The sequence below is a fragment of the Fusarium phalaenopsidis genome, assembly GCF_050370095.1.
Source record: "Fusarium phalaenopsidis strain FUZ10S chromosome Unknown contig_32332, whole genome shotgun sequence".
Taxonomy (NCBI): domain Eukaryota; kingdom Fungi; phylum Ascomycota; class Sordariomycetes; order Hypocreales; family Nectriaceae; genus Fusarium; species Fusarium phalaenopsidis.
Genome location: NW_028145391.1, coordinates 3,157,751 through 3,174,187, shown reverse-complemented (window position 1 = coordinate 3,174,187; position 16,437 = coordinate 3,157,751). Strand labels below are relative to the sequence as shown.

General features: G+C 54.4%; 7 protein-coding genes across 7 annotated transcripts; 4 read left to right on the top strand and 3 right to left on the bottom strand.

Annotated features, from left to right (window-relative positions):
• Positions 1 to 28: 28 nt before the first annotated feature.
• LRP88_13985 (transmembrane 9 family protein) lies at positions 29 to 2,000 on the bottom strand (the record flags this gene model as incomplete). Its single annotated transcript, XM_083250338.1, has 2 exons — positions 29 to 96; positions 146 to 2,000. 2 exons carry the CDS (start codon positions 1,998 to 2,000, stop codon positions 29 to 31), a joined length of 1,923 nt encoding a protein of 640 aa, XP_083094672.1.
• Positions 2,001 to 2,541: 541 nt separating this feature from the next.
• LRP88_13984 (small subunit rRNA maturation protein LCP5) lies at positions 2,542 to 3,651 on the top strand (the record flags this gene model as incomplete). Its single annotated transcript, XM_083250337.1, has 1 exon — positions 2,542 to 3,651. The coding sequence occupies one exon, from the start codon at positions 2,542 to 2,544 to the stop codon at positions 3,649 to 3,651; it is 1,110 nt and encodes a 369-aa protein (XP_083094671.1).
• Positions 3,652 to 4,270: 619 nt separating this feature from the next.
• LRP88_13983 (Sin-like protein conserved region-domain-containing protein) lies at positions 4,271 to 5,372 on the top strand (the record flags this gene model as incomplete). The annotated part of the gene is made up of 2 exons (XM_083250336.1): positions 4,271 to 4,826; positions 4,879 to 5,372. 2 exons carry the CDS (start codon positions 4,271 to 4,273, stop codon positions 5,370 to 5,372), a joined length of 1,050 nt encoding a protein of 349 aa, XP_083094670.1.
• Positions 5,373 to 5,990: 618 nt separating this feature from the next.
• LRP88_13982 (topoisomerase II-associated protein PAT1) lies at positions 5,991 to 8,442 on the bottom strand (the record flags this gene model as incomplete). The annotated part of the gene is made up of 2 exons (XM_083250335.1): positions 5,991 to 6,279; positions 6,329 to 8,442. The coding sequence occupies 2 exons, from the start codon at positions 8,440 to 8,442 to the stop codon at positions 5,991 to 5,993; spliced, it is 2,403 nt and encodes an 800-aa protein (XP_083094669.1).
• A 2,945-nt stretch (positions 8,443 to 11,387) lies between these two features.
• On the top strand, positions 11,388 to 12,956 carry LRP88_13981 (nucleotide-diphospho-sugar transferase; the record flags this gene model as incomplete). Its single annotated transcript, XM_083250334.1, has 4 exons — positions 11,388 to 11,438; positions 11,502 to 12,497; positions 12,550 to 12,838; positions 12,892 to 12,956. The coding sequence occupies 4 exons, from the start codon at positions 11,388 to 11,390 to the stop codon at positions 12,954 to 12,956; spliced, it is 1,401 nt and encodes a 466-aa protein (XP_083094668.1).
• Positions 12,957 to 13,320: 364 nt separating this feature from the next.
• On the bottom strand, positions 13,321 to 13,943 carry LRP88_13980 (mitochondrial 37S ribosomal protein uS12m; the record flags this gene model as incomplete). Its single annotated transcript, XM_083250333.1, has 2 exons — positions 13,321 to 13,395; positions 13,473 to 13,943. 2 exons carry the CDS (start codon positions 13,941 to 13,943, stop codon positions 13,321 to 13,323), a joined length of 546 nt encoding a protein of 181 aa, XP_083094667.1.
• Positions 13,944 to 14,694: 751 nt separating this feature from the next.
• Positions 14,695 to 16,129, top strand: LRP88_13979 (acyl-CoA dehydrogenase; the record flags this gene model as incomplete). Its single annotated transcript, XM_083250332.1, has 3 exons — positions 14,695 to 14,795; positions 14,852 to 16,033; positions 16,084 to 16,129. 3 exons carry the CDS (start codon positions 14,695 to 14,697, stop codon positions 16,127 to 16,129), a joined length of 1,329 nt encoding a protein of 442 aa, XP_083094666.1.
• Between the last annotated feature and the right edge of the window lie 308 nt (positions 16,130 to 16,437).

Genomic DNA, 16,437 nt, shown 5'->3' with positions numbered 1-16,437 from the left:
TCTCCTGAACCTCCACTGATGCGACAGCTTAGTCGATCTTGATGGAGGAGTAAATCTTGCGGACAAACCACCAGCTTGCAAAGTAGCCAATGGAGCCTGTGCGTCACGTTAGATGTGAAAAATGGTATTAGGACGGGCAACTCACCAGCAAGGATAAAGAAGAGGAACGAGATGAGGGCACTGTAGCCGATGTAGAGGACAGTGCCAGCAAGACCGCCCAGCTTGACCTTGGTGACAAGGTACAGCAGGCAGTTGAGGAAGATGTAGCCACCGCTCATGCCGGCAGCGAGGAAAGACCTCCACTGCCAGTTGTAGTTCTCCGAGCAAAGCAGGAAGTAGACCATGAGGATGGTGACGGCGGCGCAAACAACAATCATGAGGCCATAGCAAAGGAACAGGAAACCGAACATGTAGTAAATCCTGCTGAACCAGATAGAGCTGATGATGAAGTACAGCTCGACAAAGATGGCACCGAAAGGAAGGAGACCCACGATGAGCATGCTGGGAATGGGCTTGAGATAGGTGCTCACAGGAGGAATCTGTCGAGGGATCTGGTTGGTGCGGACAGGGGGCTCAAAACCAGGGGCGCGGAAACCAAGCCAGGAGCCAGCAACCGACAGAGGAATGGAGATGATGAACCAGATGGCGACGAGAACAAGCATGGTGGTGAAAGGAACCGCACCCGATGACTGCTTAGCCCAAAGGAAGAGGTCCAGAAGGAAGAAGCAGGAAAAGACGATTCCAGGAACCAGGAGAGGAGTCAAGGCAATGTTGAGCTTCCAAGCCTCACCCTGCCAGGCCTTGTATGTTCGCGCCGAGACGTAACCACCAACGAAGCCGAGGACAGTGTAGAGGAGAATCATGATGGTGCCGAGAGAGCCACGGTTGGAGGGAGACAGGAATCCAAGGAGGGCGAACAGAATAGTGCAGCCCGTCATGCAGAAGAGCTGAACACCGTTACCCGCGAGGATGGACAGGAGAAGAGGGCGAGGGGGCGGTCGGAAGACATCGCCATGAACCAGCTTCCAACCAGAATCCTCCTGAACACCATCCTCAACGACCGAGGTGCCACCAAAATCGTCGAGGTCAATCTGATCAAGTCGGTTATAACGCGCAATGTCCTTCTTGAGGGCTCGAACCAGGATCGACATGACAGTCAGGACGAGGATGACCACAATGATAGCAGTGTCGATAAGCCAGAACCAGTGAATCTTGGGGTCGAAGACGTGCAGATACTTGTCCCAGCGCGTAGCCCAGGCGGTTTCGGACTTGCGCCAGTAAACACTGTAGCTGAAGGCAACAGTTTTCTCCTTGCCATTGAATACGATGGGCTGGTGGTTGCCGCAGTCCGCCTTGCCTCCGTACTCCTTGGAGCTGGGCTCCACGACAACACCAACAACACGGCGCTGGCTAGCATCGTTGTTAACCTCGTGGTACTCGACCCAGATCTCGTAGTGGTTGTTGAAGAGGATATTGTCGCTCTCGTCGTCCTGGCCAAGCAAGAAGCCAGAGCTGTAAAAGGTAGTGCCCGTCAACTGGTCCTTAATCTGCTGACCAGCAGGGAGGCCGTCGACCAGCCAGTTCAAGCTATAACCCTGCTCGATACGGCTCTTGACGAAGGTGATGGACTTTTCGGGGTACGTCGTCTCGCAAAGGGGTTTGCAGGTCTCGTTCTTGCCCATGATGAGCTCGAAGGGGGAGGTCATGATTCGGTCTCCGAAGAGAATGCTGCCTAGACTCTCCGACACATATTGAGGTCCACCTTCGGGCTGGCAAAATTGGAACGCGGGATGGTAGTAGTCGTATGACACAACCGAGTGCAGGCGAGCATCTTGAGGCGCGGCGACGGGCTTGATGCTGTTGACGTAGAGAGGGACCTTGTCTCCGTCCTTGTACGTGGTCGGGGCGACACCGGGGAGGTAGAAGGCCGAGGCCAGTTGGGGAACCGCTAGAAGCGAGGTAAGAAACGCCGTTGAAGGCGCAAAGTCTCTGAAATGCATCTCGAAGGGCTGGTCATGCGCAGACAGGCGTAAATCTAATGGAACGAGCGTTGCGAAAGATAGATGCTAGATGTCGAGTCCGGATTGGAGCTGACGACAATGCGCGGATCGAGATTCCGCGACAGCGAGGGAGGAAAATGCAAGACCAGATAGTCTGCCAACAAGAGGCTCAAGAGCTCTTGCTTCGACTGCTGGTCGATGATACGATGGATATGGTGGTGAATCAAGCCAGCGGAAAAGCTGCACGAGTTAGACGCCAACTCAGGGAGCTTCGAGGCCACTTTGGACTTCAGGTCCCTATTATCTGGCCAAGTTCCAGACAAACAGCTCGGCGCCTCGCTTAGTCAGGAGATAAGTCCGGAAGATCCCCTTGCCGGGACGGGGATCGGCAGCAAGCGAGAGCAGGTGTGGTGTGGCGCAAGGTGGCTAGTGTCACAGGCCTGCAGATTCTCCAACATGGCCCCGCTAAAAAGTTGAAGCAACCAAAACTTTTTGATGAGACATCCAACCTCGCGTCTACGTCTCGGACACATACAACAAGATGGCGGCCCCAACGACATTACCAGCGCTGCTGACCTCGCTGACGCAGTCGCTTTCCTCTGCGCTCGAGGTCACCCCCAAAATCGCCGCCATTGAACACCAGAAGGACGGCATCTCCCTCCTCGACGTCAAGAACGAACTGCTCCTTTCCTACCTACAAAACCTCGTCTTCTTGATTCTCCTCAAGCTACGCAACTCCAAGTCGGATTCCGAAAAGTCAGACGAAGATGATTCCGAGCTGGACGAATCCGTGCGATCAAAACTGGTGGAGCTGCGTCTGTACCTGGAGAGAGGAGCCCGACCACTAGAGGAGAAGCTGCGCTATTCTATCGACCGATTCCTTCGAACAGCCGACGATGTGGAGCGTGAGAGAAAGGCAGCCGAGATGGAACAGAAGGAGTCGGGATCTGAAGACGATTCCGAGGAGGATTCCGAGGAGGAGAGCGAGACTGAGGCCATCTCCCGTAAACCTGGCGACCTTTCAGCAGCACCCAAATTCGGAGCTCTGGTCAGCGACGTTGCTACTGAGAAGTCGCGCGATGGAGGGGCGCCAGGCGTTTACCGTCCTCCCAGGCGAGAACGCCAGGTCATGGACGCCCCTCAGCGTCGCGACAAGTCAGACCGGCGCGCCATCAAGTCGCATACTATGGAAGAGTTTGTTGCTTCAGAGCTTTCTTCTGCTCCTCTGGCCCAACCCAGCATTGGTACAACCATTGTCCAGGGTGGTCGCAAGATGAAGACGGATGCCGAGCGAAAGGAGGAGGCGGAGCGCCGAGAGTACGAAGAGACCAACTTTACCCGTCTCCCCAAGGAGAGCAAGAAGGAACGAGCCAAGAAGGCGAAGCAGTCTGGTCGCAGCAATCGCATGCAGTTTGGTGGCGAGGAGTGGCACAACCTTGGAGAGGGTGTTGACCGCATCGACCGTCTCACCAAGCGCAAGCAATCAGGCGGTGGTGTCCGCGCGCTCCTGGACAAGAGCCGAAAGCGTGGCATTGACACTACGGATGGACCTCGTGGTAGCGGCATGGGACCTGGAATTGGAGAGAGGTTTAACAAGAGGGTCAAGGTGCTGGAGGGAGGACGACGAGACCGCGGCAAGGGTGGCCGTTAGAGGGTTGAACATTATAGAGCATTTTCTTGGGCGACTGCATGGGTTGATTTGGGCTCGTTTTGCTTGAACTACCTACCATACTGGCGATGATGGTGTCAAGTACTGGATGAGAATAATGTTGTAGAGCTAAAAGCCAACTTGTCTCTGCTTGTTGAAAGCCAAGTAAACGGTTAAAAAGTTGAATAGATTGAGAGCAGTTGCCGATTAATTCATCTTGACGGCCATAAAAAAGATTCAAGTCTAACCCAGGGACCCTTCATGATGGAATGTCGCGATAAGATAAGGCCTAGACTTTGGCGGGGGACGAGCTTTGGAAATTTCTCTGGCGCCCCTCCAACGTTGAAGATGACCAACTCGACAAAGCAATTGCCGTAATACCCTCTTTCTTATTTATCCTTTCATTAACATTGTCGCAAGGAACACGGAAGGAGCAGACAAATTTCATATTTGAACCTCGCGAGCTGGACTGTTGATAGTCTACAACTACGGTTGTCTGTGAGCACAGCGCATCTGTCGCAAAGCTACCCTTCATCTCGACCTCGACAGCTTGCAGCGGCAGGCCTTGAAGCTTCTTCCCTAACACTCTGATAACTATCGCATACACCTCATATCTTATAAAATGGCTACTCGACCTGACGAGTCTGTGACCCCAATGGACGTCGACGACATCGACCCCAAGCTCCAGCAATCAGCATCCACAAACACCATAGACGACGATGACGAAGACGACCCCGTCACGGCCACCTACAACGTCTTCATAAACCCCTCCCTCCCGCTGGGCCGCCGCCTCCTCATCCTCCAGCACCCAAACACCGCCAGCGACACCCCTCAGGCCGCGCCCACAGAGCTCCGCCTCAAGACGCGCGCAGGCATGGTCGAGGTCGACCTGCCCCTCGACCACAGCGTCGCCTACGACCGCGAGAAGGGTCTCAAGTGGGGAAAGGGGCTGCAGGCTTCCATGGCGGCCAAGAATGGTGGTAGTCATGGTCTGGCTGGTGGCTTTGGCGTTGGTGGTGTGCAGGGTCGTGGTGGGAGGAAGAAGGCTGAGGAGGACGCTGATAACTTGGACTGGGCTGAGGCTGTCCGGCAGGACAAGGTGTTGAGGACGCAGACTCTGGGTGGGCATTATCCCAAAACTCAGAAGCAGCTACACATGGTTGGTGTCTTTCAAGGGAGTGAGTACCCCCATTTCTTACTGCGCAATACATTCTCTAACATGTACTTCAGAGGAGCTCCATCTCACCCCCGTCTCATCCCTCGTTATGCTTCGTCCTCAGCTACACCACATAGACGCAGCCGTTCAACTCGATCGTCAAGCCACCTCAAAGGATGCGGGCCCGTCTTCGGGTGCTGCCACTGCCCGGGCTATCCACATGACAGTCAAGACCACCGGAGACGGTGATACCGTCACTACCGAAACCATGGCTGACCGCCTGCGCGCCGTCCAGTCCGAAAACTGGCGCACCCTGCGCTTCACCGACGAGAACGAGGAGGCCGCCTGGGAGGTCTATAACGAGAGTCTGTTCCTGCGTCCTACCGAGGGTGAAGTCCAGGGTGAGGAGGCAAAGGGCAAGGAGACAAAGGCTGACGTTGCTGCAAAGGAGGAGCGGCCGTTGGAGGATGCTGTTCCCCATTTGGGTCGCAAGTGGGATGATGACCAGTACTTTGAGGCTGTCTTCAAAGTGAAGAAGCCCAAACCCGGCTTCCCAAGCGAACCTTAGAAAGAACCCAGCAAGGATGCCTTGGTCGAGGATCACCAGGAGCTCGATCCAAAGGGACTGAGCGGAGTGACAAAGCACCTCCCTCGGCGTCCAAAACATCATACTGCGACCTCGGACGCTATGGTGGTTGACTAGGCTGGCCGTCAATGGCAACGAGGCCCTGGGGATGGTTGAAACACGGTTGCATGAGACGGCGTAATAGGATACAATGCAATTCATAGAATGGGTTATGCAATGAGACACTGATACAACACAGAAGCACCTCCAGATCGCTTTGCAAAAACGCGTATAATTCGAAATACTATATAACTTATTCTCGATAGAGAAGAGCCCGCTCCCAAACTCTCTCCATGAGTAGTCAGTTGTCCGACATGGTAACCTATGCCGGTAACACAAGAGTGCGCTGAGCTGAGCACTCTACGCTTTGATATTTGATACACCCATCATGCAATGCCAACCGCGATGCGTCGTTCCCAATATTCTCCTCCATCAACCCGTAAACTTGATTCTCTTTTTTGTTGTGCACCACGCATTATCCCGGTTCTCCCTAGTGCTCCCAAATGCCAGCCCAGAAACCCCAAGAATCACCATCGACTGCGTGCAATATCAAACGTCTGTTTACTGGAGAAGCTCAACATCCAACCCGATGGAACGCATAAACAGGTTGACGCTGTTCAGCCGCTCGGCCGCCATAGCCGGAGGCAGCGTCTTTGAAACAGTAACCGTGTCGAGGACGCGGTCCTTGACAGCCAAGACAAGGCGAGTCTGTTGGTCGTGAGACGCGCTGACGCCCATGGCTGCAAGAAGTTGCCACACATAGACGTCCTCTCCGGTGTTGACACTACCGGGGAAGATGTGAGGCAACGAAGGCTCAAGTCTGCTAAACAAGGTCTCAAAAGTGCGGTCCCTGATAGTTGTTAGCTCAAGTCCAAATGTCTACTTGAGGGCTCACATACCATTTATCCCATTGCTCCGGAGTGCCGGCGCCCGTTTGCTTGAGGAGGACGGCACGGCTAAGAATAAGTGTCAACATGGACACGCCGATTCTCGATCTGGCGATGAGATCCACGTTGAGCTTTGTGGCAATGAGGTTGAGGACGCCATCAACAATATCCAAACCAGTATCATTGAAGTACTGCATCAATGATGGCATCACAGTAGAGATGAACAGTTCAATCTTCTCTCGCATCCGCGCGTTAAGAGTAGTCACCTCACCCGGATTGATAGCCGCGCCTTGTACAACATCCAACTGGTCGAGGTGGTAGATGATCATGGTCAAGATGGTAGTTCGTTGCTCAAAAGAGAGGTGAGGGAAGATTCGAGGAATGGCCTTCTCACCCTTGGCACAAGACAAGAAAGCAATGAAGGGGTGAGGAACGATGACTCCAATCGGCTCATGGACCTTGAGTTCACCCCAGAGCTTGGCGTTGTAGGACTCCAGAATTGTAGCCCATTCCTTGTGCTTGTTCTCCAGTTCCTCGTCGGGGCTTGTCATTGGAGGTGGAATAAGTCGAACATGGTCCTCAATCTGCATGAGGGTCTGGTACACCTTCTCCACGTTGCGCAGAATCGTCTTTCGGTCAAGACTGGAGCCCTTCTTTCCGCTGCTTGGACGCTGGTGGTCGCTCTCGGTTCGCTTGATGTTAAGGAGAGGCTTGGGCGTCTTTGCGTTGCTGAAGGAAATCTTTCCCAGACTGCCGGCGATGACAAGCTGGGGGTTCTTAGGCTTGTTCTTGGCAGCCTCAACAGCACGCTGGACCTGCTGTTCCATTCGCTGGAAGTGGTTCTCAGCAGGTCGGCCATGTCGTCGCATGCCACCCTGGCGGCTGCCAGTCTGGTACAGGTATGTCTGGGCAAAGTTGCTGAGAGGCTGGCTGGGGTTCTGGCGCTGGCCGGCTCGGATGTGGCTGTAAACCTGATAGTAGAAATCCTCGGCAATGGACGCATCTGAGCCATCAACTGGGTTGCCGGTGGCGGCAACGAGCTGTTGGAGCTGGATGCGGGTGATGAAGTTCTTGTCTTGCGGAGTCATCAAGCCATTGTCCTTGGAGAGAAGCCAAATCTTGTGGTTACGCTTGGCCCTCTTTGTCTCTTGATCCAAAAAGGCTGCCTTCTCTTCCTCCGACATCTGCATCATCTGAGGATGCGCTTGCAATTGAGCAAGACTAGGGGTAGCGCCATGGGAGTGCTTGGCCTGGTGGCCATGAGGCGCCGCCCGCGCATCGGGAGTAGAGCGGTTAGGGTTCTGCAGGATCTGGGTAGGCTGGACCGGGAGCTGGTGCTGTTGAACAGGAGTTGCCTGAAGGCCTTGGGCTGGCGGCGTGGGCTTCGGCTGGATGCTCTGAGGTCGTTGCAAGATAGTCACTGGGTGGCCATGTCCATGCTGCTGGGGAGGTTGCTGCTGAACAGGATATCCAGGAGGAGGCTGCTGATAAGCCAGCTCCGCGACAGGAGGCTGAGGGGTCGGTTTCTTGGGCTGAGCTCGCATAGCAGCCTCAACCTCCTCCAGACTCATGACCTTGCGACTAGAAGCGGACGGAATAGATTGAACAGGAGGAGCGGGAGAAGCCTGCTTGGCGGGCTTGACTGGCCCAATGCCCCAGATACTTCTGTCGACGTGGAGATCGGGAAGCGGTTCGGGGTCTCGGTACTTTTCATAGCCAGAGCGTACAGGCTGTTGGATGGGCTGGTTGGAGTAGTACGAGTGCATATCGGCGGCGCCATACTGAGGAACTGCCGGGGTGGTCTTGATCGCGGGTCCCTGGCGATGGAATCGGAGATGTTCTTCCTCAATAGCACCGGCAACCTTGGCTGTCTGGCCGAAAAAGTCGAAATCCTTGCCCACACTCTTTCCTACTGCAGGGCCACTATCTCCAAAAGTATCGTCATTGAACGCATCGCCGGTTTCCTCAAGCTGATCTCCAAGACCATCATAGGTATCCTCAAAGTCGAGAGCATCGTCGCCGTCTCCATCCCTGCCCGATAACCCTGCAAAGGGGTCGTGGGCCTGGGAGAAGCCAGGCGCCGCCGTGTTATGGCGACCGGTTGCGTCGAAACCGAAGAATGACATGTTGGTTATCAGATTCGAAAGTAAAGGAGTGAACGGTGATTGTGCTAGGAAGAAATTAGTATTGTGTCTGAAGGCCAGGTTAAGTAACTTTTAGCAGCCCTGAGTTTCGAGCCCCGCCCAAGCTGTCCTCCAGCACTCCCCTGCCTGACGGACGACAGAGATCGTGGTCCTTCGGAAGAATTAAAGGATGTGTTGCCAAGTTTCGGATTTCGATATCCCAGAACCAACGTTCATTCCTATGTGGCCCCTCTACTGGATTTGTCGCGCACATTGTACATAGGTGATCTGGGCACAGCCAAGTCGTCCTCGGAGTCGTCCATGTCGACAAGCCTTGCTGCTGTCCTGGCGAAGTGATGACCACCATTTCCACGTTCGCCCCATCCACAGTCCCTTTGGCGAAATGTCGTTGATCGTCCAGGAAGGTTGGCTCCAGAGAAGCACCCAGAAGTCCTTTGCGGACGAAACCGCAGATATAACCAGACGCATGGTAGAGCGTCAAGACGCAAAAGACCAAAGAAAAGTACTCACCACTAAGAAAAGGAGATCCTTGCGGGGTCGGCCAACGCGCACAAATCTATCATGATGTCTTTGAACAGGTCGGGCTCAAGAGGTTTGTATCCTAGCCAACCATGCAAAGATAGCAGGAAGCTGGTGGCGATGATGAGATAAGGTTCGCAGAGCTCTGGCCAAACGCCGAGAGGTTGAAGATGCTGCGGGAGGCCGGCTGATGGAGAGCGCGGTGCAGAAGAGATGCGCGGCGAGGCTCTTCTGCCAACGATGATGCGACGAGGAGCCAGCGATGTGCTCCAAGCCTTTCCCCACATGTGGGATATTCCGTTCCCGGAGCACGGACCTGCGCAGGCAAGATCGAGTCACGTGCGGATACACGTGAGGGGAATTTTGAAGAGCTCCATCCGCAAGCCTGCAAGGGCGTTATAGCTTGTAAGCCTCAAAACGCTGATTTCAAAGCTCAGAGGTGAGACCCTGCTATGATGCATGGCCCTGATGCAGCTGGAAAGGATATTTCTGTTTTAGATCGTGATACCGTGCTCCAATTGAACGCAATGCGTTCCCAAACCTGCATGCAACGACTGGGAAGTTGCATTGCTCTGTAACCACTTGCAGCTTACCTCGACCTCTACGTTTCTTCTGAGGAACAGTTGGAAACAATTATCGCCGGCCGATGACATCGTCGAGTGGTTTTTAGACTACGAGTCTCCCAGAAACGGACAGATCTCCCTGTTCTTAAGTCTTCCTGCATGTGCGTGTCAATCTGCAGCAAGGACACAGTGGTCAAATGGGTGATCGGTTGAGGAGTTTGCTGTCCATTCTTTTCCAATCTTCTCGTGACGAACACCATCCATGGCTCCCTAAAGTGTATCTAAAGACATAGTATGGTTTGTCAAGCCCTATGGCGCGGAGTGAGTCGCCGGCCATCGTTTATTTGACGCAGGAGAGCTGAGGTCGTGCAGTAGCTGGTGGGCTCATGAAATTGCGACAAAAGGTACGGCTACGACGGAAAGATACACATGTCGCCATCTCATCTCATGTTTGATGACGACTAAGAGCAATTGCTGACCTGTACCTAACCTGGGAATGGAATTGCATGATATGGAAGAGATAGTGATTCTCTCCATTTTGTACACGTAGTTCAAGATAACGAGCTTCAATATCAAGCACTTCTATTTGCAGACGATACTTCTGCCCTCCCTCGACCTTTCGACCAAAGCTGAAACAAGGGGTCTGGCAATCCTCCCCTGTCGATAACAGCCTCGTAAGCAGAAGAAAGGGAGACGACGCTTGCAGAGAAGGTGGGGAGAATTGAGCTGTTACAGGCTGAGTGCGGAGCTCCTAGACGCAAGGTACCTTTTTTTATCGTCCGCCTAAAACAAGGCCAAGGAAACGAAAAAGGGGGCTCCCTCTCGAGACGAGAAATACGAGAAAAAAGGTGGTGATGCATCGAGAAAAGCCGCCTTGCCGGATCAAGGAGCAAAGCTGCTGCTGCAAAAGTCTCTTAGGGATGCGGCTTGGAGTGGCAGTGGACCCGCCATTCCACCAGTTCTCGAATAACAGCTAGGAGGCGCCTCTGATGATGAAAGGGGGACGCAATCCATCCGAATTGGCAGACGAGGGGCCTTGCAAAAGAGTCGCATCTGGGTTGTCAGCCTCCGTGCCCGTCCCCTATCTCGAAAGAACAGCCGGGCCCCCTGGAGACGCCGAAGAGGTTGCTATCACTGGAAGCTCTGCTCTGCTCCATCTAAGCGTCTGGACTCTGACGAAGCTGGAACCAGCGGGCAATAGCTTCGAATTGTGGCGGCCACGATTTTAGTAGAGATCCTCTACCCCCTGAACGTCAGAGGCATCAGCTCAAGTACCGCCAGGAGACGGCGCAGGTATCTTTTGATGAAGAGTACCTGATCCCAAGTACTCCCAAGGAGGGCAGGCCACGTCTCATGTAGCACAGACCGCCCCAAGGTACCTGTCTTGGCGGGTATCTCGCTGTACCTTCAAGTCCCGCGTACCTGACTTGACGATCGTAGACCCGCTCCTTGCTCATCCCCGGACACTCTGTTCATCCCCCATTCCTCCCGTCTCGACTCGAATCGACTCACTTGTGACTGTCTTTATTCCTCCTTCTCCCCCATCACGAGCATCTTCTGCATCGTGTGGCCTTGCATTTCTTTTTTCCTTGGTTGATTCAGGTGCACGGTCGACCATTTCAGGCGTCATTCAGAGTCCATCGAGGACGGGATGCTCGTTTGAGTGCTACCTTTAGTACAAAAGTTTCTCGGCCTTGCTTGGCTCCTAATCTTTTTTCGCCCTGTGTGCGCGCCCGCTTCCCATCGCGACAGATCATCCTTTCTCCATCCTTCATCACCACCTTTTTCAGATTCTTCGAGCCCTTCCTTTATTGACGGTTCCGCATCGTCGAATCCATCTTCACCATGGCTGCCGGTCATACGCGCTACGTGCGCTACATTGCGCTCGCGCTCTTTGTATGTGGCCGCCTCCTGCTCTGCCCGGCTTACGTCGCCACTCGCTAACGTGTCTTGACCCAGACGCTCACTATGTTCTACTTTTTCTCCAACTCGAGATACGAGACCATCCCCGTTACCGGCAACGTTGGAAACTTCCCTGGTGGCCCCGGAAGCCCTGCAGCTGGTGGCAACCAGCAGGCTCCTGGCGCTGTTCCCAATGCCCCTAACTCTGGCAACTCTGTCAACTTCCCGCAAGGAGAGTCCGCACCCGTTCCCGGCGACGATGATACCTCCCTCACCAAGGACGAGATTCCCGCCCAGAAGCCTGCTGCTGAGGGCGCTGCTCCCGTTGAGCCCGAGGGCGCCGCTAAGCCTGCTGAGGATCTCGCCAACGCTCCCATGGCCATGAACCCCGGTGAGCCTGGCTGGGACAACCTCCTGGGCACTGCTCCTGGTCCCCGCATGAACGCCACCTTTGTCACTCTTGCTCGAAACAGCGACGTTTGGGAGATTGCCGAGTCTATCCGTCAGGTCGAGGATCGTTTCAACCGACGATACAACTACGACTGGGTCTTCCTCAACGACAAGCCCTTCGATGATCAGTTCAAGAAGGTCACCACCTCTCTCTGCTCTGGTAAGACTCACTACGGCCTGATTCCTGAGGAGCACTGGTCCTTCCCCGAGTGGATTGACCAGGAGAAGGCCAAGAAGGTTCGTGAGGACATGGCCGCCCGCAAGATCATCTACGGCGATTCCGTCAGCTACCGCCACATGTGCCGATTCGAGTCTGGTTTCTTCTTCCGACAGGAGCTCATGATGAACTACGAGTACTACTGGCGCGTTGAGCCCTCTGTCAAGCTCTTCTGCGATATCCACTACGACCCCTTCCGTGTCATGCACGAGAACAACAAGAAGTACAGCTTCGTTCTTTCTCTCTACGAGTACATTGACACCATTCCTACTCTCTGGGACAGCACCAAGAAGTTCATGGCCAACCACCCCGAGCACATTGCCGAGGACAACTCGATGAAATTCCTCAGTGACGACGGCGGCAACACTTACAACAAGTGCCACTTCGTGAGTTTCGAAGTGTCTCAAATGTCTTGATAGGTAGACTAACCCTTTTTAGTGGTCCAACTTTGAGGTTGGTAGCCTGTCTTGGCTCCGAAGCAAGCCTTATCTCGACTTCTTTGAGTCTCTCGACAAGGACGGTGGTTTCTTCTACGAGCGATGGGGTGATGCTCCCGTCCACTCTATTGCTGCTGGTCTTCTCCTCAAGAAGGAGCAGATTCACTTCTTCAACGACATCGCCTACTACCACGTTCCCTTCACTCACTGCCCCACTGGTGAGCAGAAGCGTCTTGACCTCCGCTGCCACTGCAACCCCAAGGAGAACTTTGACTGGAAGGGCTATTCTTGTAAGCACTTGTGACTTGTGACGTGTGGATGATCTGGCTAACACAGCAACTAGGCACCTCCCGATATTACGAGCTCAACGGCATTGAGAAGCCCCAGGGCTACGAGGAGCAGCAGTAAAGCAACCGCATGGAGGTGATTAGCGGTGGGATTGTACGTTTATCATACAGGTTGTAATGCTCGGTAGATTGTTTGCCTTATTTTTAGGCCGTACTTGATGGGTGGGGTTGGGGATGTTCGCTCGTGGACAAAATTAGGCGTCTGGGTTTGAAATACTTTGGACAGCTTTGGTCATGTAGATGTGTATGAATCGATCGACTGTTTGGGATCTTTGGCATGCATGGCTGCTGAACTTGCTTAAAATAATGTACAATATCGATACATGGCCGTAGCCAGGTTCTATCATGACGGCCTTGACCCATCATTGCGCCATCTCAAGTCATCTCGGCGATATATTCAGACAAATCGTTTTCCCAATTGCTCCTTAACCAACTGTGGCCTTCTTCGGCTTCTTGGTACCAAACTTGCTTCGACTTGTTGTTCGGCTGGCAACACCACCCTGGGAAATTGTTAGTACTTGATTCCCATTTGCAACCCCGGACCCCGTTTTCAAGGTCCAACATCTTTGAAACATACCAGATCCAGAGCTCCTCGCACGAGACGGTATCGCACACCGGGACAATCCTGCGCTCGGCCACCTCTCACAAGAACGACACTGTGCTGCTGAATGTTGTGTCCCTCACCGGGAATGTAGGCAGTAATCAGGGCGCCGGTGGAGAGCTTAATACGAGCAGTCTTGCGCTCGCCAGAGTTGGGCTTCTTGGGTCGGACGACACCCACACGGAGGCACACGCCCTTGAGGGCCGGGCAGTGCGTGTTAGACAAGGCAGGGGAAACGGCGTGACGGGCGCGCTTTCCCTTTCGAATTCCGCGGAGGACCTGGTTCAGCGTTGCGGGGCGAGCAGGTGTAGGGGCGAATGCGCGGGGCGCAGAGGTGGTGAAGGATCGGGGGGTGTTGAGGAGGCGGCTTGGTGTTGAGATGACGGCCGAGGCGAGGGGCCGGCGGGTGGCCGGGGAGAAGAACTGGCGTAGGATGGAGCCGACCATTGTGACGGATGGTATCGGGTCGGACGGGGGCTTGTCGTGGGTTGAATTGATCCAATTCCAACCTGTCCTCTTTCCTACACCACCAAGCTCCGATGAAGCCATATCAAAATCTCAGCCTCTCTCAATTGAATCACGTGACGAGCCTCATCGGAACCCATCATCCTCCGTCCTCCGGCCTCCGGTCAGATCACATGTTACCCCGGCATCTGGGATTTGGGGCCCCACCTGACGTCACCGGTTAATCCACGGAACCTTTCATCCTCCCCGCACCGCCCGCATTCTGTCAACAGCTACCGGCCATCGGGTCCCCGAAATGTTTTTAATGCCGGTGTAATGCCGAATGACCTCGACTATTTGGGTGGTTATCCTCGGCTGCCCAAGGCCGAGAAGAACCAGCTCTTGAACCGCCTCAGCCGTGAGACGCCCGCGGGTAGGCATGTAGTGTGGCTGCGTTCTTTTGGTTAAGGATATATGGGGGGGTAAGAGAAAGGGGGGGGGGGGGAAGCTGATTTCTCGTCGTCAATTCATTTTCTCTTTCCTTTACATACCTCGATTGAAGGAAGCTGTCTCTGTTCCGGCTTGTCTTGTCCTCTCGTGGCTTGTGATTGTCTCTCCTCCACCTCGATATCTCGGCGATCAGACCTCCCCTTCTTCCTCCGATCTTTCCCTTTTTAATTCCGACCCTCCTGTTGGAATTCTTTAACCTTGCCCTTCTCTCTCGAATTCTTCGTTTGATACCCCAATCTTCGCCATGTCGTCGTTTACTCGGGTCTTGCGCCCTGCCCTGAGGGGAGGACGAGGTCTTACACAGCGCGTCGCCACCGCTCCCCGTTGCATGACGAGGATAAGCCCGTAAGCAGAACCACAAACCCAATTGTCTAGGCCAATTGCTCACCTACATCCTCTAGCAACGTTGCCCGACCTCTGTCCACCACAGCCCCCCGTCGCAATGACCACATCGACATCTCCGAGATCCCCCCCACGCCCATCTCGCACCTCTCAGAGGTCGAGGCCGCCATGGCCGACACCGTCTCCAAGTTCGCCACCGATGTTATCCTCCCCAAGGCTCGCGAGATGGACGAGGCTGAGGAGATGGACCCTGCTATTGTTGAGCAGCTGTTCGAGCAGGGTCTCATGGGTGTTGAGATTCCCGAGGAGTATGGTGGTGCTGGCATGAACTTTACCTCTGCCATTATCGGTATCGAGGAGCTCGCCCGCGCTGATCCCTCCGTGTCTGTCCTTGTCGATGTGCACAACACCCTGTGCAACACTGCCATCATCAACTACGGTTCCCCGGCCTTGAAGAAGAAGTGGCTCCCCCGCCTCGCGACCAACACGGTCGCCTCCTTCTGTCTCTCCGAGCCCGTCTCTGGCTCCGACGCTTTCGCGCTGGCCACCAAGGCCACCGAGACGGCTGACGGCTTCAAGATCAACGGCGGCAAGATGTGGATCACAAACTCGATGGAGTCAGGCCTCTTCATCGTCTTTGCCAACCTCGACCCCAGCAAGGGCTACAAGGGCATCACCGCCTTCCTGGTCGAGAAGGGCACCCCTGGCTTCTCCATCGCCAAGAAGGAGAAGAAGCTGGGTATCCGCGCCTCGAGCACCTGCGTCATCAACCTCGACGACGTCGTCGTGCCCAAGGAGAACCTCCTTGGTGAGCGCGGCCACGGTTACAAGTACGCCATCAGCCTGCTCAACGAGGGTCGCATTGGTATCGCCGCCCAGATGACTGGTCTGGCCCTCGGTGCCTTTGAGAACGCTGCTCGCTATGTCTGGAACGACCGCAAGCAGTTCGGCCAGCTCGTCGGTGAATTCCAGGGCATGCAGCACCAGATCGCCCAGTCTTACACCGAGATCGCCGCCGCCCGCGCCCTTGTCTACAACGCCGCTCGCAAGAAGGAGGCCGGCGAGGATTTTGTCAAGGACGCCGCCATGGCCAAGCTCTACGCCTCCCAGGTCGCCGGCCGTGTCAGCGGTCTCGCCGTTGAGTGGATGGGCGGCATGGGCTTCGTGCGTGAGGGTCTTGCCGAGAAGTACTTCCGTGACAGCAAGATCGGTGCCATCTACGAGGGTACCAGCAACATTCAGTAAGTCATCTGTTTTTATCTGTAAAGTGATAATACTAACATCAAGTCAGACTCAACACGATTGCCAAGCTGCTCCAGAAGCAGTACACTTCTTAGATGGGATAGAGGCAATGTAGAAAGAGAACGGGTATAAATAGGAACAAAAAAATGCCAAAAGTTTGAAATCATGATGTTGTGTCGTCCATTGAAACCCTGAACAAAGTGGTTGTGTTGTAGACCTACAATGGTTGCCTGAGCTATTGCCAACCAACCACGAGTTGAGCCGGGTTGAATGATATCTCAGTGCCCGATAACTATCGTTTAATAGAACAAGAAAGAAAAGGCCCTGAAAGGTCCGACCTTTGGTCTGAACCGCAGTTATGCTTGGCCGCGTATCACGTTACTGATTATCGAGACTACCCACA